At 43.0% G+C, this 22,769-nt stretch overlaps 4 protein-coding genes across 7 annotated transcripts; 3 read left to right on the forward strand and 1 right to left on the reverse strand.

The window, feature by feature from the left end:
- Window positions 2,796-5,515, forward strand: LOC8060668. The gene is made up of 4 exons (XM_002460954.2): window positions 2,796-3,356; window positions 3,551-3,753; window positions 4,390-4,462; window positions 5,122-5,515. The coding sequence occupies exons 1-4, from the start codon at window positions 3,155-3,157 to the stop codon at window positions 5,301-5,303; spliced, it is 660 nt and encodes a 219-aa protein (XP_002460999.1). The 5' UTR covers window positions 2,796-3,154; the 3' UTR covers window positions 5,304-5,515.
- Window positions 6,629-8,885, forward strand: LOC8079172. The gene is made up of 4 exons (XM_002460955.2): window positions 6,629-7,037; window positions 7,146-7,226; window positions 8,148-8,323; window positions 8,490-8,885. Exons 1-4 carry the CDS (start codon window positions 6,740-6,742, stop codon window positions 8,682-8,684), a joined length of 750 nt encoding a protein of 249 aa, XP_002461000.1. The 5' UTR covers window positions 6,629-6,739; the 3' UTR covers window positions 8,685-8,885.
- LOC8079173 (nuclear transcription factor Y subunit A-3) lies at window positions 9,205-13,450 on the reverse strand. 4 transcript variants are annotated; one of them, XM_021453810.1, is made up of 8 exons: window positions 13,288-13,450; window positions 12,702-12,776; window positions 12,028-12,136; window positions 11,797-11,944; window positions 11,140-11,252; window positions 10,986-11,060; window positions 10,254-10,421; window positions 9,205-9,866 (listed from the first exon to the last, which is right to left on the reverse strand). In XM_021453810.1, exons 3-8 carry the CDS (start codon window positions 12,088-12,090, stop codon window positions 9,528-9,530), a joined length of 906 nt encoding a protein of 301 aa, XP_021309485.1. In that variant the 5' UTR covers window positions 12,091-12,136; window positions 12,702-12,776; window positions 13,288-13,450; the 3' UTR covers window positions 9,205-9,527. The 4 variants fall into 4 exon arrangements, with proteins under 4 accessions (XP_021309485.1, XP_021309487.1, XP_002463167.1 ...); XM_021453812.1 differs by lacking the exon at window positions 13,288-13,450 and adding an exon at window positions 13,163-13,271; XM_002463122.2 differs by lacking the exon at window positions 12,702-12,776.
- LOC8060669 (protein bem46) lies at window positions 16,739-21,611 on the forward strand. Its single transcript, XM_002460956.2, has 8 exons — window positions 16,739-17,116; window positions 18,498-18,533; window positions 18,628-18,706; window positions 18,830-18,884; window positions 18,958-19,074; window positions 20,032-20,196; window positions 20,552-20,807; window positions 21,163-21,611. The coding sequence occupies exons 1-8, from the start codon at window positions 16,879-16,881 to the stop codon at window positions 21,177-21,179; spliced, it is 963 nt and encodes a 320-aa protein (XP_002461001.1). The 5' UTR covers window positions 16,739-16,878; the 3' UTR covers window positions 21,180-21,611.

Here is a 22,769-nt window from a genome sequence, read left to right on the forward strand (position 1 = left end):
CCTTTCAAATTTCTGTTGCATTGGCCAGTGTAGGCATGCTCGAGCTGTAGTTTCCCTCCAAAAGAAAGCCCGGGAAATGGCCCCTTTGAAATGCCCCTGGTAGCCGTTGCCCCCATTTGAATTCCTGAGGTACTGCACCTCCAATCGGCTGAATTGACCTCTGTTCTGGTTACTGCTTTGAGATAGGTGAAATGGCTGTGGTTGCAGCGATGGAGGCAAACCGGGGCTCCCAGTGCGTGTATATTTTTTTATTAAGGGCTTTTTTTTTGGGCTGGAGAGGCTCGCTCTCAGCCTGCATGAGCTGCGGCGTGTCTATGGTTCACGGTGGTCGCGCCGTGTTGCCCGTGGTCTATCGCTGCGCTCGTGCTCTGTTCCTCTGTCGAGCGGGCCCCAGATGCAGGCGTGTGTTACCCTGCTCTCGCGGTGAAGAAATCCGGCTTGGGCGAGTGGTAAACAGTTGTGGTTGGTCTGGTTGGGCTGGACGCTGGAGAGCGAAGTGGAGCAACCTCTCCCTTTGGTTTGTTCTGGCGCGGGCGCAAGGACTCCCGGGGAGATGGTGGAGTACAGTACAGCAGCCACTACTTTCCCTTTCGCTTTGGCAAGTTGCGCTGGGTTGGGAATGAGGGGGCCCGGGTGGGTGGGCGGTAGCGGTGGTGGTGGTGGGGGTGGTAACGTGACTAGCGGTGGCGTGAGCGCACGGATGGGTCCCTGGGGTGGGCGGGCGGGCGGGCGGGCAGCGCGTTGTCGGTGAGCGCGGCTCGAGGTCGGGTAGGGTCTAGGTTTGCGGGAGAGGTGTGAAAGAGGAGATCCGTCCGGATCTGTACGAGATGCCTCCGCCGGATGCTTCTCGGCCTCTCGCCCGATGTGGCAAACCCATCTTGCCCTCTCCTTTCTTTACTCCGTGGTTTAATGACGGTACTGCCCCTGAGCCGGGCCCGCCGTGTTGAATTATCGGCACCCCTAGTTTGACACGTATCCCGTCCTGGGTCCGGACGGAGCGCAGCGTACGCCACGATGGTGTGGTGAAATTGGTTAAGGCCTTGTTTAGTTCACCCCGAAAACCAAAAAGTTTTCAAGATTTCCCGTCATATCGAATTTTGTGGCACATGCATGAAACATTAAATATAAACGAAAACAAAAACTAATTATACAGTTTAGCTGTAAATTACGAGACGAATCTTTTGATCATAGTTAGTCTTTGATTAGATAATATTTGTCATAAACAAACGAAAGTGCTACAGAACCGAAAAGTGAAAACTTTTCGCAACTAAACGAGGCCTTAGTTTCTGGACCGGCATGTTAGGGGCGCAGGGCGTGAGACATGGCTAAAAGTAATTGCTGGTAAATTTGATAGAATATGGGATTGGTTAGTTTCTGGACCCGCATGTCAGGGGCGCCGCATGGCTAAAAGTAATCGCTGGTAAATTTGATAAGTTTAAGGCCTTGTTTAGATGGCTTTAAAATTCTAAAAGTTTATAAAATTTTCCATCACATTAAATCTGACGCATGTACGAAGTATTAAATATAAATAAAAATAACTAGTTATCTATGATTAGAAATTAATTGTTAAATATAAACAAAAGTGTTATAATAATTAAATTTCAGAAGTTTTTAGATTTGAATAAGGCTTTAAACTAAATAAACTGGTAAATTTGATAGATAAGTTTAAATTGGTAAATTTGGCACCCAACAGACCCGGCAGATAAGGTCAGGTGAACAGACAGACGCTCAAACGCAGATTCGGCAGATTCTGCAAGTAGATTTTCCGGAGGTGGGTCATGGATGGATGGATTTCCGGATTTGCGTTATTTACTGCTTGCTTTTACGGCGCGGTTGTTGGCGAGCGCTACAGAATAATGTCGTGGACCCGGTTCACAGGGCAATCGCGGTGCGCGTGGCTACGCGCCTACGCGTACGGACCTGCCTAGCCTAGCCCTCCCGCTGTCGTGAGCGTATGGTCCGAGTCTATGTCGGCGGGCGTATGGAATCGTGACAACCTACTTGCGACGGGAGTAGTTACGGCGGCAGGCACCGGCCGGCGCACCGCAGAACACGCTATACCCGTGATGGGAGCAGAGCACCACGGAATACGACGTGGGCGAAGACGTGTTCCCATGACCCAATCTCCCTTCTCATCTTGTCTTGCCTTCGTTATACGCAGCCTGTTGTGAGAAATGGGAAATAGTTTCATGACAAGCGAAACTTTACTCTGCGTGCCTATAGCGGCGACCGAGCGGTAGAGGGGAAAGGGTGATTGTGCGAAACGAAAGCTAGGAGGGTGGCCGGGCCTCGTTGCGGGTCAGGACGCGGAGTTCGAGGCGAAGGCAACGGGTCCCAGAGCCCAGAGAGATCTGGGCCACGCCACACAGGCCACACCGCCGCCTCGAGATGGGCCTCCACCCCCTTCCACGTCGAATTCGCCGCTCAGCCTTTCGCCGGCAACCGGCCCGGCGGCCCGCCACTTTCTGGTGGCAAGTAAACAACAACCTAATCTAAAAAAAAGGCAGTAAACAACAACCGCATCTTGTAGCTTTGCACAATCTTTTAATCTTGTATCGACACTGACTGGCACTGAAAATATAAAGTATGGTCCCTGAATGTGAGTGGCATTGGACGTGGTCCAACGTTCAGCGACGCAGCGTAATATTTAGGGTAGTATTCCTATTCAACATTTTTTGTAGCCATTGCTTTATTGTTGGAAAGTAGAGTAAGACTTATTCGACACCTCTTTTTTTTATCAATCGACAGTAAGCATACGTACCTTTTTATTGGCTGGCTCACAGGCACCCCCGTGCTGCGCCCCGAGGCTGCAGCCCCGCAGCCGCAGGAGCAGGTGCCGAGCAGATAGCGTGGCGCCAAACCAGTGCCGTCCAACTGAACCAGTGGACAGGAGGCACCCCCTGCAACGGGCTGCACTCGACTACTCGAGGGGAGGACCCCGTCTGGCCGTCTCCAGTTAAACCAGTCGCCTCATCCTCTATCCCGATCTCTTCTTTTGTCGCCTCCGTGCGTGCCCCGGGGGCCTTCGCGCGCAACGATCAGCTCAGTCCGGCTGATGCGCATGCTGCCAACACCCCTCCGCCAATCGTGAAACACGACCCGTCGTCGGGTGGTTTGCTTGTTTGGTCGTCGTCGCCGATCCTCGCGGACGCTCATGGTCATGGCGCCTCAGCCTTTGCGCGCTCTGAGGCCGAGCGCCCCCGCCGCAGGCCACGCGGCGTGCAGGTGCTCGGCGGCCGCGCCGCTCTTCGGGAAGCGGGCGCCCCTCGTCGTAGCGTTCCCCCGCGCCGGTAGCGGCGGCGGCGCCGTCGTCGTCTCGTGCTCGGCCGTGCAGGAGTCGTCCACCTCCACCACCGGTACCGTCTTGCTTGCTACTACCCTTCCTAATCGGGGTGCCACGCCTGTTCTGAATTGAGACGTTTCAGAAATGTTAGATTGCACGGTGACGCTTCAGAAATGTTGGATGGCACGAGTCAGTTCAGTTCCTATGCAGTCTGTGCTCTCAAGTGCTGACATCGTTTGCTGTTACTATATTGATGATCTCCTGCAGTTAGCAAGAAGAAGGATGCTGCGGACGGTGCCAAGGAGGCCACAGCAGCGGCGGCGAAGCCGGCCGCGGCTGCCAAGCCAAAGAAGGCCGCAGCACTGCCGCTGCCGGAGATGATGCAGCAGGAGATCATCCCACCGCTGAAGGCCGCCTTGGAGGCGGAGGATGACGTGTCCCAGGTCGAGCTTGCGTTCCAAAACAACACGGTGAGTAGTGAGTACTTACTCAATCACTCAAATACAGAATGCTTGTAGAGTTGTAGCTAGTGGAGTAGCCCAGTGCCAGAGTTACTAAAAACTGGTGGCATTTGTACTGTACATTTGTTCTACGTAGCATACAAGAAATAAATGCATTGTAGCATGAATCACCATCAAGAGGAGTAGCTAGATATCAGTACATATTGAGCAGGAAATTGCTTGGCTTATGCCACTCACTTGTCAACTCTAGTGTTTGTGCAGTTCATTAATTTCTTGAGCCTTGTAAATTGTAATGGAGAAAGAAGAATTGGTCAGTGATGTCGAAAGCACAATAATGATTAGTGAACAAGTCTGGCCCATGCTAATATCACTCAATACTTTGTGATAAACTGTTTACTCTAATGTGATGGTCTCGTACACTGTTTTTAAATTACATGCGTCCTCTGCGTTGGCACATGTTTTTTTCTTTTGTAAAAATAGGAGCATGATATTGAATTATTATTGCATCAATCTCCTACTGCCTCCACCAAACACAGTGTTAGCATAGCCCAAGATTTGTTTGGGAACTGCAGATTCAGAAACTTGAGATCGCTCCCACAAATTAGTCGGCAGATTTCTGACCCTTCTAGTGCTTATGGATTGCAGCTGGAGGGGTCCTTCATAAAGAATGACGTCCCTTATTATTTTTGGGCTTTCTTTCCAAAAGGAGATCTCACAGGTATATACTGTCTTACCATTTTTTTTCTATCTTCTCATTGAACTTTGTTGCCAAGTGTTGTTTTCCTTTCTGAAACTTCTTGTGGTAGGAATATCCTTCATTTATAAGCATTGGTGCGTAACCTAAATTTCTGGCCCTAGACACTACGTAGTTAACTAACTTTCCAATTTCTTAGTATCAGGCAGTACCATGCTTACTGAAGTCTGAACACTACATGACATGAAGAACGTCTAAGCAACAGTAGAATGTAGAATAGAGCATGGTTTGCAGACCAATGTCGAATGCGACTAAAAGCTTTCGCCGTTAGCCTATTCTCGTAGAAAAAATGCAGGAGCTCTGCCTTCCCATTACCGAATAATGTACGGCATGGCTGATGAGTACTCATCAGTTCTGTGGCCATCTACTCTGCAGTGGGATATGTAGCACATAAAGCCACGCATTCCTTCGTCACTAAAGATGAAAACCAGCTTAGGCCTTGTTTGGATACTCTTGTATTCACTTCATTCCACATGTGTTGGAGTGGATTAGGGTGGAACTTAAACTAATTTACACCCCAATCCATCTCAACACAAGTGGATTGACATAGATACAATGGTATCCAAACAATGCCTTACTGAGTTAGCGCAAAGTGCACACTAATCTTGTAACAAACAATGCAGGACCGAAGGGCTTTGCGCTATCGTCTTACAGCAACGAAGTGAGCACCATCGAGCCATTCCTGATCGACGAGAAGAGGATAACGGCCAAGTACGTGGTGTTCTGGGTTTACAAGAGGCTGGCTGGGCAAGGCATCCTTCCGGTCTGGAAGGAAGAGGAGGGGGAGGAGGAGGACGCGAAGTAGTAGGTTGCGCAGGCACATACGCATACACACAGGGTGCTGCTGTGAACATACACACATGTAACGCTGTAAAGTTAATCTGCTATCTAGTAAAGTTCATCTGCTGTGAACATACACATGTAACAAAGATACTTCAGTTTCAGCAGTTAAAAAACTTTCTTCCGCTGTGAGATAAGATCAGTCTTGTAAATGTCAGGAGAGGTGCACATTGTGGAGCTGCTGAACCATACAATGGCATCTGCTGCATGCCTGCATAGTCCTTCATTCATAGTCTTATGCTGCAGAAGCCAATAAAATTTGTGGAACACTCAAAGCTGGTCTTGTTGGCAATCTGGAACTGACCTTCGTGGGCCGGGCTGGTTCGGTTCCGCTTGATTTTTTTTTTATATTTTTTTTGGAGGGGGTTCCTCTTGATTTTGCTTTTCGTGACCACGCGATTACGACCGGCAAAGGTATCATTTTCTTCGACGAGAGAGGAACCAATAGATCGATTGCCGTCTGAAAGCTATAGTATCTGAAGATTATTATCGCCAGTCCTATCTGTCGTACCCTATCCCTCCGGTCTTCGCCATTATCCTTAGCATCCACGTGCACATTCGTATGGAAGGCTTATGGAAATGCAAGGTATAATTTCAAGGAGAGGTGCATCTTTCTTAGGAATTGTGTTTGTCTTTGACCTAGCCTTGTAGCATTGTAGGGTTTTTTGTGTGGAGTTGTTCCCTTCTCTTTCTAGCAGCCGTTCCGTGTTGTTTAACGCGCTTGTCAGGATTTTCAATTTCAGTATTTGAGTGTTTTCGATCATCTCTAAAACTACATAAATTCATAAAATTCTGCCAAAAATCTGGTAATATTTTAAGATACTTCAACATGAGATATTGTTTTTTTCTTCTAATTTTTAGACCTAAACAGAATTTTGACACGATTTGTGACTACAATATTTATTGAGCATAAGAATATAGAAGAAGATATGAATTTAGACAATAAAACACATGCATTACAGTAATATATGAATTTTCAGTTTTTTCATTCGGTCACCCCTCAAATTACTAAAATTCATATATTTTCTATGAATTTTCGTCAAAATTTTGAACCCTGACGCTCTTAAGAATTTGCTTTTTTTTTTTTACCTTAAGTGATTAGATAAAGCTCCTACTGACTATTAAAAAAAAAGGGCTACTGTATTCTAGCCTTCTAGGATCGATGTTTGTGTTTTTTGCCCAAAGGACCCGGTAAAGTTTGTACCACAAAAATCCATGAACAAAACAAGAAGGATGAAGATATTTTTTTTTACTTTTGTTATTGTCAATTTTTCTGTTCTCTGAACACACCACCATCGACAATTCGACATGGCGAGTTGGCGACGCTGAAAACCGAAGCACCGAACACACGGCGCACACAGGACACGCACACTCTGCAGCTAGCCCGTATCGCAATTCGCCATGCTTGCCTATCTCCTCCACGGCCCAGCCGCCGCCGTCGCCGCGGCGCCAAGCGCCTTCCCCCTCCGCTGCTTCCCACCGGCGAAGACCCCGTTCCTCCCCTCGCTCCCGCGCCCGGTCTCGCCGAGGCGCGCTGCCGCCGCCGCGTTCGCCTTCAACCCCGCCGCCGCGGCGGCCCCCATCGCCGCATCGCTGCTCGAGGGCCCCGTGCTGGTCTGGGCCGGCCGCCTCTGCCTCTACTACGCGCTCCTCCACGTCGGGCTCGCCGGCTCCCCGCGCAACCCCTTCCTCTCACACGGTAATACATGCGATGTTCGACGCGGTGGGTTCGTTCCGTTCGGGGCGGTGTTTCGGGTTCGGGAATGGGGAGGGGTTTGAGGTTTTCTGATGCGTGTGTGCTTTGCAGAGATCGGCGGCGAGGACGGCGCCGGGGACAGCGACCTAGGGTTCTCCAAGTGGGCCGAGAAGCTCCGTGGCGGCGCCTCAGGTTTCGTGCTGTTTTCTAAATTTTGTTTGCTCGATTGTAATTGTTTATTTATTTATGCATTTCTCGGATTTGTCGTTGATGCTCTGTTCGGTGGAAGTGGATGCTGTGAAAGATTTATACGGTTCTGCCATTCTGCATCTGTAAAAAGATGCAGAATCTGATTCTACTGCCTTGTTAGGAAGGACCATATAGTACATGGTGGTAGGTGGTTCGATTTCTCAAAGTGTAAAAAGGGAGGTTAGCTTTAAGATGATAGATAGATGTTTCAACATGTCGCACTGTCGTGCACTGAGTTGATACTTGCTACATAGTATGGATGTGCCAACCCGAATGTTTGACTTGGTCTGGTGTTGATGGTATATTGGTATAGCACTCTGGATGCTTTAATGGAAGGAGTGGGTTCTGTAGACTTTATATGGCGAAGGGAACGTAGTAATCAAATTGGGAATGTTTGCGTGGGTATGATCTTGCAATCTGGTTGGATTCCTTAGCCAACTGTCACTATACTTGCTACGAAGGATGGATTGAGAATAATATGGTCCTTTTGTGACCTATGTTAATGCCAGGCTGCTGCCTCTCTGTTCTTTTTTCTGTAGAAGTACTCTGGAATTGAAGTGTAATTCTGTCCTTACTTTTGACTTCTGGGTTTGTATTTCTTCAAATTGAAGAATCCATCTTCCATGCTAAATCTAACCGTACTGGAATGGAAATGTTCTCTTTTATACAATAGTGACTAGTAACCTCTCAGTCAGTATTTGTTACGCTCTTTAGATTTCTTTACATTAAGCTTTAACGAGGAAAAAAGCCTGAACATAACCCCAGGGGTCCGAAGAAATTTGTGGATGGAAACATATGTATGCTTTATTACCTTGTTTTGTAATGGATGAGAAGGTGAATAGTCTTGAGCTTGTTGTTGATCAGGTGACAAAGATGCTCAGGATAATAGAAAGCTAACTAGCAAATGGAAGCCCACAACCAAAGGCACACTGAAGAGAACATACCGAGTACGATCAACGGATGAAGGAAGGCGGATACTGAAGGAGATTGCTTCAGTTCTGTCCCAAGATGACCATTTTGTGGATGCTTCTTCTCACAAGGTAAAATCTTGTCTCAGTCCATAACAATTGATCTCATCTGCCCCTTTGTGCACATTTTTTCAAACAAATATTATCTCACTACCTGTCAAATGAGGTTTTAAACATGTTTCTTTTGTGCTTGTTCGGTTGTTACTAAATCAGTTCTCATGTTTAAATTACCAATCAGGGTTGCCAAATAAGGAGGGAAAGTGCTCATGGCGAAAGTGTTTGCTGCTACAACGTGAGAGCATTGTTCGATGAGCTTCCAACTCCTCACCTGCTTCTGGAGATTACACCTTTTCCTGCTGGACAACTTACCGACAACGACTACCGTAAGGCAGAGAGGCTTGAGATGGTGCTGAGGCTCAGCGCTTCTATTTAAAAAACTAGGGACTGATTTTTTTCTCAATTTCCTCTAATACTTTCTTTGCCCAAGTTGTAAATTATCGTCCTATGGGCCTGTAAATTGATGCAGCTGGCTAAGAACTACTTGTAAAACACGAGTTCTGCTTGATTAATTTGAGCTTAAGAACCTGATATACACTTGGGCGTTTCTCTGAAATTTATTGAACAGTTTTCTTTCCTTGAGTAAACAACAAGCAATCAGGGATGGTCATGGATTGCTTCATTGATCTACTTTAGGTAAGTTATTTAACTGATTTTCCATTCAAGCTCAAACTAAGCTTGATTATTAGTACAGCTAGAATGGATCCGCGGTATCCACAGATTGCTCCATGCCCATCCTATGATAGTGATTAGTTCTAGGCGTGAGCATCATTATTTTTGTTTACTCCAAACATCTCTGCAATGCTGCTGTGAGAACAAACATAGATGCATAAATGTGTAAGGTAAGTCATCATCACATCAAATCCAAAAGATTGGCAGAGAGAAGACAAGCTGGAAACCAGGAAAATTGCAAACTGGGGAGCTAGCCTTTCAGACACTTTTAGGCAGCAAGGTATTGAACCACAAGTCCACAACATGTTTCCATGGCTTCACCTCAACACCCAGCACGAGGTATGGATCAGTCTCCAGGAACAAACTCATCATAACATAACCACAGTTCTTTCAGCTACAGCAAGCTGAAAAGGACTTGCATATGTCTGCACGTTTGGTTATTCTGAGAATCTCAAACTACATGTCCATTGCATATTCATAGTTTCAAAAGCCAAGGATGAGTTGCCACAGGCAGTGCGCCTGGGATTGGTGTTGTGCCCACTTCTCTTCACCTTATGGTGGAAACACGCTGCTGCATGCTGTTCACAATCAGCTTCGAGCCTCCTCCACCTTGCTCACTGAAGTTTGTCATGGGGCGAAAGCCAACCGAGGGCAAGCAGCTGCGGTCCTGGCTGGCTGTTGAAGCACCTGCAGTGTCAGAAGAGGGCGTGCAGGTGGGGCCACTTTGGGAGATTAAGCTGTTGCCAATGATCTTTGAGCACATTGAACTACTCAGTGCCTGGTACTGCTGGTTCTGCTCCTGGAGCTGCTTTGTGTTGAGGAACCGCCCTCCTGATCCACGAGCCCGCTTCATGGCATGACGATGGCGAGACTCATGAAGATATGGCTGTGAAGAAAGGAGACTTTGTAATGTGCATTTGCTAGGTAAACTATATAGTTGAAGTAAAACAACTATCGCCTGTATAAGAATGCAGGACTAATTCATGCAGCTTTCAGATCAGAAAAGAACAGATGAAAGAGTGATGCAGAAGCCAAGAAATGTTTGGTGTTAGCTAGTTACAAAACTTATTTGTCTCGCTCTTACAAAAATGCTTGGTGACACAAGTCCAAAACAATATCTAAAAAAAGTTAAGCGCATGGAGAACCTACTGAAATATGGCCATGAAAAATCTACTGTATTGATAGTTAAAGCTCTGTATGCAGCATATGCTGAAGAACAATTAAAAGCAGCTCCCAAATCAGCATCAGGAATTGGAAAATTACTATGTATTACCTTCCGACCTTTCACCATCTTATTCTGGGCCTCCAATTTAGCACGTGTCTGCCTCCTCCTAAGGATTGCATGGTATTGTTTTGCATTAACATATATTGGCTCTTCTTCTGTGGGTTCCACAGGCAAGATACCTGGAGAGTTTGTTGTATCGTTTTGCTGGGGATGGACCTAAATGCATAATACAGGAATAACAGCATTAACACAGGCTCGTTTGTTTCGCAACAATAAAGTTTTTGAATATGAAGAAGCCTCTGTGTCATCAAGAACGACAGCTAGCATGACAGCCAAAATTGTGATAGGATGCAATTATGGTTTTATATTCCTTCGATCTTTTATCTGGAGATATCATAAATAGCTCATAGCATACATTAAGTTCTGTGCAAATTATAAAAGACTAAGAGTGTTGATCCAAGGCAAAAATGCGGCAACAAATTTCTTGTGCATTGCCAAACTTCAAGTAAAAGCACGATTTACCGTTTGTCCGTTTCTATTGCTTTGAAAAATAATCAATTCAGAAATAAGGAACCAGAAAGAATGTGTTTCACAAGAAACCTTCATAACACCGAATATACAAGGAGTCAAGGACGATCTCTCTCTGAAATTAAAATAAGTAAATAACTGCAAATGTATCACAGAGAAATCACTATATGATCTTGTAACTCTAAATGTTTGATATTTACTTACAGATTGTGGTCAGAAAGACAGAAACTGAATAGTTAAGGTTGAACATACAATGGCATGTGGAGCATATCCTGTCAAGACCCCAACCCCACCATAACAAGCATCAGCAGTATAAGGAATATAAGCCTGGAACAAATGTAGGAAGTTAGCTCAAAGCAGCACATAAGATTTAAGAAAGCACTTCTCCCGATCAAATGGAACTTACAAAAGATGGGCTGTAATCTAATTTTGGGGCCAAAAAGGCAGACCCTTCCTTCCCCAAGGACAATACTGGTTTCATTGTGTTCTGATTATCCTTCCCATGATCTTCATCATTGTCTGAAGACAAAAGTACACTTTCATGATGGTGTTAATGTATCAATAAGCCTTATTAAGTTATTATACATTAGTCTTGGGCAGGGGAACATTGTTTCAAAGGCCAACAAATAAATAAGATAATCAGAGATTTCTCAAAAGACAAGTTAAGGGGTTGGTGAAGCTAGTAACAGGAGCAAAGGGTTTATTTTTTATTAAAAAAAATGCAGGAACATCTACAATGAACTGACTAAATTTCGATACACCCAATTCTAATTTTGATTCCATATGAAGATTATCTGACTATCACTCAAGGAGCACATACGAGAATATGAAAATGGCCATGTAAAACAGCATGAACACATAGTTGAAATTATGGATACTGACACTACAGCATAATAGTGCAAGTCAAAAAAGGCATCTGAACATATTCAACTCAGAATTCATCAGTTCATAACATTTCTTGTGAAGTAAACTTTAAATCAAGCTGTATCCCAATACCAACGGCGTAAAAGAAAAGATACAAAAAGAATGATAACTGATAATGTGGTTGGAGATAAAGAATTACCTGATTGAGTTGATGTGTGTTCAGCTGGACTGCTCTCACTCACTGCCGATGCTTCTTGGTGAGACTGATCAGATTCTGATGATGAATCCTTATCGCAAACTTTTTTGCCTGAATGTTTCATCTCATAACCATTTCCTGACAAGGAGCCCTACACATATAGGCTAGCTAATGAGCTAATTATCTGTGGTATGGCAAGCAGACAAAGGTTTACAGCATAATACCAACACTTACATGGTTAGACTTAGACATGGGATGGACAGAATGATCCTCCATTTCCCGTAGAAGCACAGGCATTACAAGATGGTGTCACTGACACTGGGCTCCAAACAACATTTTGCTTCTAAGAAATCAGATGAACGGACAACTAAATTAACCTTTGTGGCAAGTAGCTAGCATTGAATTAGCTGAATTAACAATGACAAGCTAAAGAACAAGGATAATTGATGGCAATTCTACTCCTTTATCAGTTACAGATTTACATCTATTGCAGGCAGAGTGCCAAGTGGTATTTGCTTTCAGTGGATTATCTAATTATTATCATCAGCCAGGTTTTTTTTTCCCCATTTCAGATGTTTGGACTCTGAAAAATACTCTAGAAAACCTTTGTTTTACCAAGAGTGGATCAGCATTGTATATCTCTAATTTTGTGCCTGTCAGTTGTCAGGTCCGATTATGTCCCCATAGCAATAAAGATGCTTCAGCAAGCATTTAGCTCATATCAACAAGTTTACGCACTGATAAACCCGATTCCTGATTCGACACTCCCCTGAAGTTCTAACATGCATATTCGTGTCCTCAAGATGACTCTTATCACACCACCGGCGGAGCCAAGGCCCGGCCACCCTGGGCAGCTGGCCGGGCTCCCACGGTACAGCAGAGGCGGGAGGGGAGAGGGAGGTGCGTACGCAGGGTCACCGCCCGGTGCGCGAGGGACGGAGGCGATTCACACAGCTATAATTGAATTAAGAAATCAACACAATCTGCACAAAATTAGATTCAAGCCATCAAATCCTAGATAGAATAGGAAAGGGATCGCAGATTACCATCCACCCCAACTGCCGAGAACATCAACGCCACCCCAGGTAATCCACGAAATAGTGGTCAGCGCATAGAACTTGCGCTCGGATTCTAGGAACAACGCATCATGCAATGCGAGCTAGGCTGAAGCAAAAGCTTATCCAAGCAAGCATGGGCATGGCCAAGACACAAAAATATGCGGCATCAACCAAAAATCCTGTTAAACCTCACAACTTTCCAAGCGGAAAATCAAGAAAACCAGAGAGGAAAAACCTTAGGATTGACAAGATTGAAGAAAAAAAAATGAATCAAATCAAGCCGCAGAGCAAGAGTAAGGTTAGCAACGCACGATGCCACTCCGGGAGCGGGGAGCAGAGGAGCCATCCAATCCGAGGTGACAGTGAACCCAACAACACAACTAACCAATCGAGGACTCCTTATTAGAGATTTAGAGGGATCAGGAGGAGTGTGTACCTGTATCTCCCTCCTCTCCCCCCTTCGAGTTTCTCTCTCTACCTTCTTCAGTCCCTTGAACCGTATAGACAGAGAGAGAAATACGTCGAAGCAACTGAGAATACGGGGCACGACGAGGCCCGCTCTGGCTGCCAAATATGTGCGCCTACTGTGCAGCCCCTTTCTGTCTTTTTTCTCAAGTCTGTTAGTTTTTTTGGCGCAATAAACAAACAAAAAATGTTTCGCCTCCTCTCCGCTGCTCGGTGCTCACACGTCACCCGCCTTGAATATTGGTAGGTGCACCAAGAACCAGACGCATGGTGATCAGACATTTGCTATGGCCTAAGTTCCCAAAAATTTTGCAAAATTTTTCAGATTCTCCGTCACATCGAATCTTTAGACGCATGCATGGAGTATTAAATATAGATAAAAATAAAAACTAATTGCACAGTTTGGTCGAAATGGACGAGACGAATCTTTTGAGCCTAGTTAGTCCATGATTGGACAATTTTTGTCAAATACAAACGAAAGTGCTACAGTGTCGATTTTGCAAAAAAAATTAGAATTAAACAAGGCCTATGTTTTCATGGGTAATGGGTTCTTACCCATTTTGATTCTTTGGCCATGGCCTTGTTTAGTTCCAAAAATTTTTAGGAAATGGACACTGTAGCACTTTCGTTTGTATTTGACAAATATTGTCCAATTATGGACTAACTAGGCTCAAAAGATTCATCTCGTCAATTCCGACCAAACTGTGCAATTAGTTTTTATTTTCGTCTATATTTAATACTCCATACATGCGTCTAAAGATTCGATGTGACGGGGAATGTGAAAAATTTTGTAAAATTTTTTGGGAAGTAAACAAGGCCCATGTTTAGGACCGCAACGTCATCACTGCAGTGTGCGATGTGGTGATCATAACCTCGCGGCAAGGGAAACTTTTTTTTCGATGAAAGAAGAATTATATTATATGATAGCTAAGTACATCAAACATGTTACAGGTACTTTGGATTACAATATAGTACTCACGCTGTGTAAAGCACAACTCAAAACCTAATATGTTAGATGTTTTGCAGTATAGATGACCGTATAGGCAAACACTCAGCAAATGGTCTGAGAACAAATGAGGGGTAGTTCAATCTCGCGGCCACTGTGTCTCACACGATGAAAAGAATTATCGATTCTTCAAGGTGTTTGGTGGGATTTTTCTGATCTAATGAAAAAGAATTATGTATAAAGAGTTTTAGATTTATTGGGAATAATATCCATTGAGTGTTATTTTGACCAATACTACCATTTTACGATTGTATTATTAAAAGCTACGATAAGAGAAGATGCAAGCAACGGGCCCCCAAACAATAGATCTACTGCTAAACATTCAAGGATAAACTCATATCCAATTATAAATTGTCAGTATATATATGTGTGTATGATTTTGCATGATAAGATTAAAGTGCCATATTCATAAGTTGGTCCATACATCTTTTTGCTTGCAACGCTCATGTTGATGAAGAATATTCATCATTTTTTGTGTCGGACAAAACAATACTAATATTCGTACCAATAAGCACATAGAGATTCATACATTGTGATTGGTAAAGACATGGTTGCATGAACAACTATGGTAGGTCCAAGTGACCCTTGCCATCACTCTTTTTGTGTGTTGGTCTCGCTATCGACGAACGGTCATCATAAGACTCTGTTTGAATATAGGGCATCAAATCTATTTATTATAAGTATAGGTACATCTAATTATAGTCAAAGAAGATTTTATAAAAATTGTGAGAAGTTGTAACAAACATGGGGAATAACACCAAACCAATAAAAAATATAGATACTAATAGGAAAGAAAAAGGTTAAAATACCTTAAAGACAGTGAAGGATGTGAAGGAATAATGAAGGGGAGCTTCAGCTCTCACTCTTCTGACCCCATCTTCTCGATTGGGGTGGAACTTGTAGCAAGCGCTTGAGCCTCCCTTGCTAACCCGTGAATCTGCCCTTTCTTAGAGCCTGTTTGATACATATGACTAGTTACTATTTGAGGCTAAAATTAGTCCAAAACAGCTAGAGTTTGCTAGCAAAATACCTTTTGTACCCAAACAAACTTTTAAAGGAGGTAATTGCATAACATAAATGTAACTTCTTTATGCTATGCCATTCGAGATCATATGTGATTCTTTCCTCTTGGAATAACATTAATATTGACAAAATGCTATGTTCCTGTTTTGCATAAAAATACCTTTCTTATAAAAGGATGAGATTACAATAAACTAATTGTTTTTAGCTTCTTTCTCTTTAGGTACTCTCCACCATGAAGCATTCACCACCTGATGCGGAAGGTCCAACTAATTCAATGTGTCAAAAGCCTTAGCAACCATAACACATGGAACATGCCCACGTTTCTTGTCTGGGAACCATGACTTTTTCCTTTTAGGAATTTTTATGTTTTCATAGTAAAACTACATCATAAAGTATAGCTCCAAGTTTCTATTTTCGTTACCTTCGGTTTTGCACTCCTAAAATGTTGTGTGGAGCCGATGCTGATTTGTTGTAAGAGAAAAATACTATTTCATAACTGAAAAATAGTGCCGATAAAATCAAGTGAACAAGGCAGAAATATGGCCAATCAGAAAACGGTGGACTTTATTAGAACTAAATATCTAGTTGATTAAATGGTGGTGCAATTTCAGTTTGTATCATTTGACCATCACCTTGATGTGCTAGGAGGCCAGATGTCAAGGTGGAGAGGATGAGTCACTCGTGGTTCTCCCTCCGGCTGCCATGTCAATATATGTTGCTTACAGATATCACGTAGACATCTCTACATTGTAGTGCTTCTGTCCTCTAGACATGTTGCTATAGCAAAGGACAGTAGCAATCTATTCAAGGCTAATGCAATCTGCAATGTATTGATATTTAATCAAAGACTATCATAACCAGAAAAATGGTCCACACAAATAACATAATTACTCAAATAACATAGGTTTTAGGGAAAAGGGAAATATGTTCCTCAAGCACTTCCCGTTTTACGAAAAGTGTTCAGATATTGGCATTGCTAATTGCTTTGTCCGTGGTTCCAAGATTCTCTTTAGGTTCCTTCACATTTCATTTTGTAACTTTTATTTATAAAAACATAGATTTTGATGAAAATAATTCGCTCTAACTCTAACAACTTTTTAAATTTGATATCTAAACATTTTTATCCTTTCTTCTAAGTTTCTCATTCATTGAAGACATAGAGTAAAATTATCTCCTTAAAGTACTGAACAAATTATAGAGAAATTGCTAGATCATAAAGAGAATATTTTCTATTGGAATAGTTATTTTAAATTAAATTTAGAAAGTGAGATTAAGAAAAAGAGCCGAGACCGGTCAGTCAAACCATCTGTCCATGCCTGCTGGACCCTAACGACCTTTGGTGCTCGAACACCACTTCCAGGCCCCGACCGCCCGAGCCCGAGCCCAAGCCCGGGGTCACGAGCCAGCCAGAAGACGCGCCCCACTCGGGTCTTTCTCGGCCGCGCCGTCGTGCTCACCGAGTCTCACCACCACCAGAGGGGCGGCGCCTTCTCCTCCCGGCGAGCGACGGCGGCGGCGGGAGAGGGAGGGGAGATGGCGGGGTGGCTTAAGGCGCTAGCGTACAGCGCCGGTGGTGTGGCGGTGGCCGGCCTAGCGGCGCTGGTTGCGCTGCAGGAGCGCCTCGTCTACGTGCCCGTGCTCCCGGGCCTGCCGCGCGCGTACCCCATCACCCCCGCCCGCCTCGGCCTCATCTACGAGGATATCTGGCTCCGCACCGTGGACGGCGTGCGCCTCCACTCCTGGTTCATCCGCCACTCCCCCACCTGCCGAGGTTAGCGCGAGCACAGTCCCCATCATCTTCTGTACACAATCCTCCCTCCCTCTCTTTGCTTGCCTCTTCGTGTCCTTCCCATGTGAACCGTAGCTGCTGCTTTCCAGGTTTGCAGGTTTACTAGGTAGTATTTGATTTCCCGACTGGTGGATCTCTTCGTGGTTCGGTTATAGGACTCCATTTTGATCCGTGTGAGTGAGCATGGATGTAGTGACGTCGAAGTTACTCCAGCCCTTAGATTCCTTGATCGAGAATTGGGTTGGTCTATGTTGCTAGTGTTCAGATTATACATTAGGACATACCTTTTGCCAGCGACTTTGTAGCTACTTTCATGCTCTGTGTAGACAGCTCACCGACATCTAGGTTTTCTAGGTTATGATGCACAGATCTCTGCAGTCCAGCATATGGATTGGTCATTGGAGCTGATAACTAGCTTAGGTGAAAATTTAGCTGGATGGGTCCAGGGCTAGGATGAATTCATAGAAGTTACTCTGTTTATGTGTTGTTCATTTTGCTATTAGTTGTACACCGTGTAAACTGCTATAGTGCCTAAGGTCCTTTCATGTTTAGGTATTTTGTTATCTCTATGATCATTAACAGTTCTTGCTATGCATTTTGTCATTAGTTTTTTGTTTGTTGGATTAGGTTTCCATCATATGTTTCAAAAGATGTACTGATTTAGAAAGCGTAATTAGTTAGGTTTTCGACGATGTGTTGATATGTCATAACATGCTTGTTTCCCAAAGAATTCACGTGGACAAAATTGGTTGGAAGCAGGCAGATATAGGATATATTTGATATTCACTGGTGCTTTTGTGGGTGGCAAAAATGGCAAACTCTACCTCTAAACATCGTTGAGTTTCATGAAAAGGGGCCACCACTGACCTTAGCTTCTCCTGATCAACTCAGTCATTCACTCCTTGGGCCATAGTAGCAAGCAGACACAGTCCAGCTAGCTGCAAGTTAAAGTTTACTTGCATGCAGTACTGGTGTATTCAAGTGAGATTGGTCAATATAATAAGTATGCAAAGAACCGTAGAAGCTAGATATTTAATTGCATGTTTGTTATCTTGCTAGTCATATCTGTTACTATGTGTCGACCATTTACTAACGGATTTTGTCCACATACTAAACTAGTTGTGTGACTCATGTTCTTGTCTTTTTGATTGAATGCATCACGTGCTGGTCTTTTTAGGTACTAAGTTACGTTAGCATTACCTAGCAAAAGGAGTTACAATTTTGATTATATTTGTAATTAGGGACTTGTGGCACTTAATTGTTCTGTCTTCTAATCCTGCCCCATTTCCTTGGCATGCTTATCTTTTTTTTACCCCTTTTATGCCCACTTCATAATTCTTTATGGTATGTTTTTCTGATGCAGGTCCAACCTTTCTGTTCTTCCAAGAAAATGCTGGCAGTATCCTTTTTCCCCCTATGTACATATAATCATACCTCATATGATGGCTCAAATTTTATTAGAATCTCATTCTGTTAAATCCTTTACTATTTAGACATCGCTCACCGTTTGGAATTTGTTCGACTAATGATGCAGCGACTACAGTGCAATGTTTTTATGCTTTCTTATAGAGGGTATGATATTTCATACTTCTATTATATTTGTACCATTCAAACTTGTAGCTCTCAATACTTTATGGGTTCAAACGTTCTTATTTTCTTCATTTGTGACACATCTAAACCTGAATTTCTTTATAGGTATGGTGAGAGTGATGGTTATCCTTCTCAGAAAGGGATCACGTATGATGCACAGGTCTGTTGGTTCCTTCATGTTTACTTCACTGATTTTGCCTGTTCCCAATTCTTACAGATATCCTGTTTACTAGGCTGCACTTGATCATCTAGCTCAGAGGAAGGACATTGACACAACCAGGATAGTTATCTTTGGAAGATCTTTAGGAGGTGCTGTTGGAGCAGTTCTTGCCAAAAACAATCCTGACAAGGTAATCATTTGTATCCAATATGTTACTCATATTGCTGTAGGAAACTGAGAAATAGGCTCCTCTATTCCCTATGCTACTGGATGGATGGCATTCCTATCTCCGTACAGAACTTTATTTTAGTGCCAGTCTAAGTAACTTGTGAAGCGGCATGAACAGCATGTCCATGAATTAGACTTGCATGCTCCTTGGAATCATGATGTGGATAGACAAGCTTTGCTTAAGTTTGATGATTAGTGGAGTTGTAACATGCTGATCCCCAGCCCCCAATATCCCTGTCACTTTTGCTCCCCATGTTATGCTAAGATCAGTGGTGAGAATTTTTTGGGGGTAAAGGTTGTGAAAATCAGGAACACAGGTTGATCATGGTTATTACTAATTTACTATGCTCCACTTATAATTTTGACAGCACAGATCGGGTATCCAAGCCCTCTTAAAATAATATAACGTGAATCTGTCGTCACTACATGCGGCCCTTACTATACAAAACTTGGTGTCCTTTCTATCTGTTGTGAGCTGTGACAACCCACAGGCAAACTTCCAACTTCTTGGTTCTTGTTCTAGCAATAACATAATATAGTGTGAAAAAATGACCTTTCTGTTAGACTGGTGGTGGTGATTATAATGCTGATGTTGAATGATAGCAAATGACCTTTCTGTTATACGATGTTTAAGGGAAGAATTTTCTAAGGTGTATAGCATGTGAGACAAGGTCTCACCTTTTGGGATAAATAAATTGAATCTGGATTGTTCACCCCTGTTCCATCCAGATTTACTACCATTATGTAAGGTATAGCATGGGAGACAAGGTCTCACTTTCACCTAGCAGTGGTTAAGACTTTACAGTATATTATTTGAACTCACTCGCGTGTTTACTTCATCAAGATTTAAGCCATGTTATAGTATGATTTACTTATATTTGTGTTCATTTATTCTTATGTGAATTGCTCCATATTGCAGGTGGCCGCTCTAATACTGGAAAATACATTTACATCCATACTGGACATGGCTGGTATTATGCTTCCATTCTTAAGATGGTTCATAGGTGGGAGCTCTTCTAAAGGTCCAAAACTTCTGAACTGTGTTGTTCGCTCTCCATGGAATACACTTGATATTGTTGGACAGGTGAGATTTTGGTGATTTGAGTTAACTTTCTGGGTCTATGTGTTGTGTTTAATTACCATTTTTTTATTATTTTGGTTGCAGTTGAACATTAGGGTGTAGGTAACATATTTCTTACAAAAGGTTTGATAAAATGTATTAGTTTATGTTTGCTCCTTTATCCTTTGGCCTGCATGTTTGAGATTTATAAGTTCCAACCAAGATTCACTTGCTACATAGTTCAGCATCCAACCACAGGCATCTAAGTATTTATAGTCTCAAATATTTGCATCTGCTCATCTTCATCTTTTTTTTTTGTTTCTTTAATTCGAGCCAATTGGTGTGTGCTAGTCCACGCCTGAGTTCATGTTCATCGCAGGTCAAACAACCCATTCTCTTCCTTTCTGGATTGCAAGATGAACTAGTCCCCCCTCCACACATGAAGATGCTATATGACAAAGCCTCTGATCATAACAGAAATTGCAGATTTGTTGATTTTCCTAGTGGTATGCATATGGATACCTGGATGTCTGGAGGGGACCGCTACTGGAGGACAATCCAATTGTTCTTGGATCAATACGCTCCTGGAGTACAGAATCGTGATGTCAGCTTTAAAAGTGAAATTACTGAGGATGGTAATTTAGTACCTTAATTTTTCAAACTTTTGTTGGAGTTTTATCCTGTTTGCATCATCATTTTGCTTTTGAGATGGGGCTAGTTTATTTTCTAAGTAAATTGCTTACTGCAGTGGACTTTCCTAGATAGATTCATTAATAATTGCTAATTGCTATAGATGCCAGAATATGTTTTCGTTTTATGTGTGGTCTCATTGTTTGAGGACCTTCTGTAATTTCACTAATGTTAATACTAGGATCCACTAGTGTCAAATGTTTATTTCATTTCTGTTAAATTTTGAACGACATACCGTTCATGATGCTGATTGCAAATGCTGATGTTCTCTTTTATTGTTTCTGATGAATCTCTCTCTAGATGAAGCTGCTGATTGACCGGAACATCTGGATCAGACTTCTTTTTCCGAATTTCTGTTTCCTGATGTTGTGGCAATTTATGTCACCAATGAACTGAAGCTCACTGCAAACAATTAATTCAGGCAATTATTCTGCTCCATTGTACCTGAAGCAACCGAAGTTGTGAATATTTTTCGAGGATATTCTCCATCATGCTCTGCCGCTTCATTTGTACCTGGAACTTATAGTTATTTGTCCATGAACCGAATATATCCTCTTGATTAAATGTACGAATGGCATTTTTTTTTCTTTGCTAGTATCCGTAACATTCCTGGAAATGTGGCTGTACGACAGCCCGATACAGGCTGTAAGCTTGTTGGCTCAACTATTTGGTTTTGTGATTTTGATTGTTTGCTACCAATGTGATTTCCTTTTTGCCTTGTACAGTAGTACAAGTGAGTTGTGAACCCATTAGACCTTGTATGACTGCACTCTAATCCGTCTTAAACCAAATGTAGATTGTGGTGTATTGGGATAGAAAATTAGTTACCCTCTCCGTTCTAAATAGTTTGGTGTGTATTGGGATAGAAAATTAGGCCTTGTGATTCCCCGTCACATCGAATCTTTAGAGATATTCATGAAGTATTAAATATAAACGAAAATAAAAACTAATTACACAGTTTGGTCGGAATTGACGAGACGAATCTTTTGAGCCTAGTTAGTTTATGATTGGACAATATTTGTCAAATACAAACGAAATTGGTATTATTTACATTTTGTTAAAAATTTTGGAACTAAACAAGGCCTTAGTTAGCCTTTCTGTTTTGGGTGCATAGCTTTTGTCAGAGTAAATTGCACCCGGTCCTTAAAGTATTGGATGGTTTTTATATGGGTCCTTAAACTATAAAATTACACATTTGGCTCCTTAATGAATTTAAGTGATTCCATCTAGATCTAAAATACACACAAGGGTTAGAAAGCTGAAGTGGTTGTCCATATGGACATGATTTAAGCAAAGACCCCTAAGCTGAGAGTCCCACGGCGCTCAGCACGGCATTGGCCACTGGCCACTTGTCACAGTTCGCGGTGGTGTGCATAGCCCCCGCCATGTCTGAGTGAGCGTAATATCGGATGATCGTAGACTAAGCTCCTCTCCTCCTATGTCTACCTCACTATGCTCGGCAGCGTAACCGGTCACAGTTGCCGCCTATATGACCAGGTGGTATGCCGCGGGTACCGTTATGGTGAGCAGGGGTGAGCCGGCGGACGCACACGTGGGCTTAAATCAAGGGTCATGTGCTTAAATATCCACATGGATGACCATGTCAGCTTCTAATCCTCTTTATGTGTATTTTGGACCTGGATAATATCACTTAAATATATTAGGAAGTTAGACGTGCGATTTCGTAGTTTGAAGACTTAGATGAAAACTGTATAATATTTTAAGGATCGACCGTGCAATTTACTCCTTTTGTTACTTACAATTTAGATTTTTAAGGGATGGGAACGGGCCATCTGGCCTCGTGGCCTCAATTTTAGTGGTGGGTTGACTTATTGTACCTAAAAGCTATGGCCTTAGCCCAGTGGGTGGTTTGGATCGGTCCAAATATTTTTATGCTATCAATATTG

Source organism: Sorghum bicolor, chromosome 2, assembly GCF_000003195.3.
Source record: "Sorghum bicolor cultivar BTx623 chromosome 2, Sorghum_bicolor_NCBIv3, whole genome shotgun sequence".
In the NCBI taxonomy this organism is placed as follows: domain Eukaryota; kingdom Viridiplantae; phylum Streptophyta; class Magnoliopsida; order Poales; family Poaceae; genus Sorghum; species Sorghum bicolor.

What these genes read in the sequence shown, in the direction of transcription:
- LOC8079173 (XM_002463122.2), bottom strand. Translation starts at nt 12,090, where the DNA reads ATGCCTGTGCTTCTACGGGAAATGGAGGATCATTCTGTCCATCCCATG. An exon ending in ACACACATCAACTCAATCAG is followed by an intron (nt 11,253 to 11,796) that starts GTAATTCTTTAT and finishes TTTTGTCTTCAG; the next exon opens with ACAATGATGAAGATCATGGG. An exon ending in AGATGGTGAAAGGTCGGAAG is followed by an intron (nt 9,867 to 10,253) that starts GTAATACATAGT and finishes CTTTCTTCACAG; the next exon opens with CCATATCTTCATGAGTCTCG.
- LOC8079172 (XM_002460955.2), top strand. Translation starts at nt 6,740, where the DNA reads ATGCTTGCCTATCTCCTCCACGGCCCAGCCGCCGCCGTCGCCGCGGCG. An exon ending in CAACCCCTTCCTCTCACACG is followed by an intron (nt 7,038 to 7,145) that starts GTAATACATGCG and finishes TGTGCTTTGCAG; the next exon opens with AGATCGGCGGCGAGGACGGC. An exon ending in TGGATGCTTCTTCTCACAAG is followed by an intron (nt 8,324 to 8,489) that starts GTAAAATCTTGT and finishes ATTACCAATCAG; the next exon opens with GGTTGCCAAATAAGGAGGGA.
- LOC8060669 (XM_002460956.2), top strand. Translation starts at nt 16,879, where the DNA reads ATGGCGGGGTGGCTTAAGGCGCTAGCGTACAGCGCCGGTGGTGTGGCG. An exon ending in CTTCCAAGAAAATGCTGGCA is followed by an intron (nt 18,534 to 18,627) that starts GTATCCTTTTTC and finishes TTTACTATTTAG; the next exon opens with ACATCGCTCACCGTTTGGAA. An exon ending in TTTATGCTTTCTTATAGAGG is followed by an intron (nt 18,707 to 18,829) that starts GTATGATATTTC and finishes ATTTCTTTATAG; the next exon opens with GTATGGTGAGAGTGATGGTT.
- LOC8060668 (XM_002460954.2), top strand. Translation starts at nt 3,155, where the DNA reads ATGGTCATGGCGCCTCAGCCTTTGCGCGCTCTGAGGCCGAGCGCCCCC. An exon ending in TTGCGTTCCAAAACAACACG is followed by an intron (nt 3,754 to 4,389) that starts GTGAGTAGTGAG and finishes TATGGATTGCAG; the next exon opens with CTGGAGGGGTCCTTCATAAA. An exon ending in TCCAAAAGGAGATCTCACAG is followed by an intron (nt 4,463 to 5,121) that starts GTATATACTGTC and finishes CAAACAATGCAG; the next exon opens with GACCGAAGGGCTTTGCGCTA.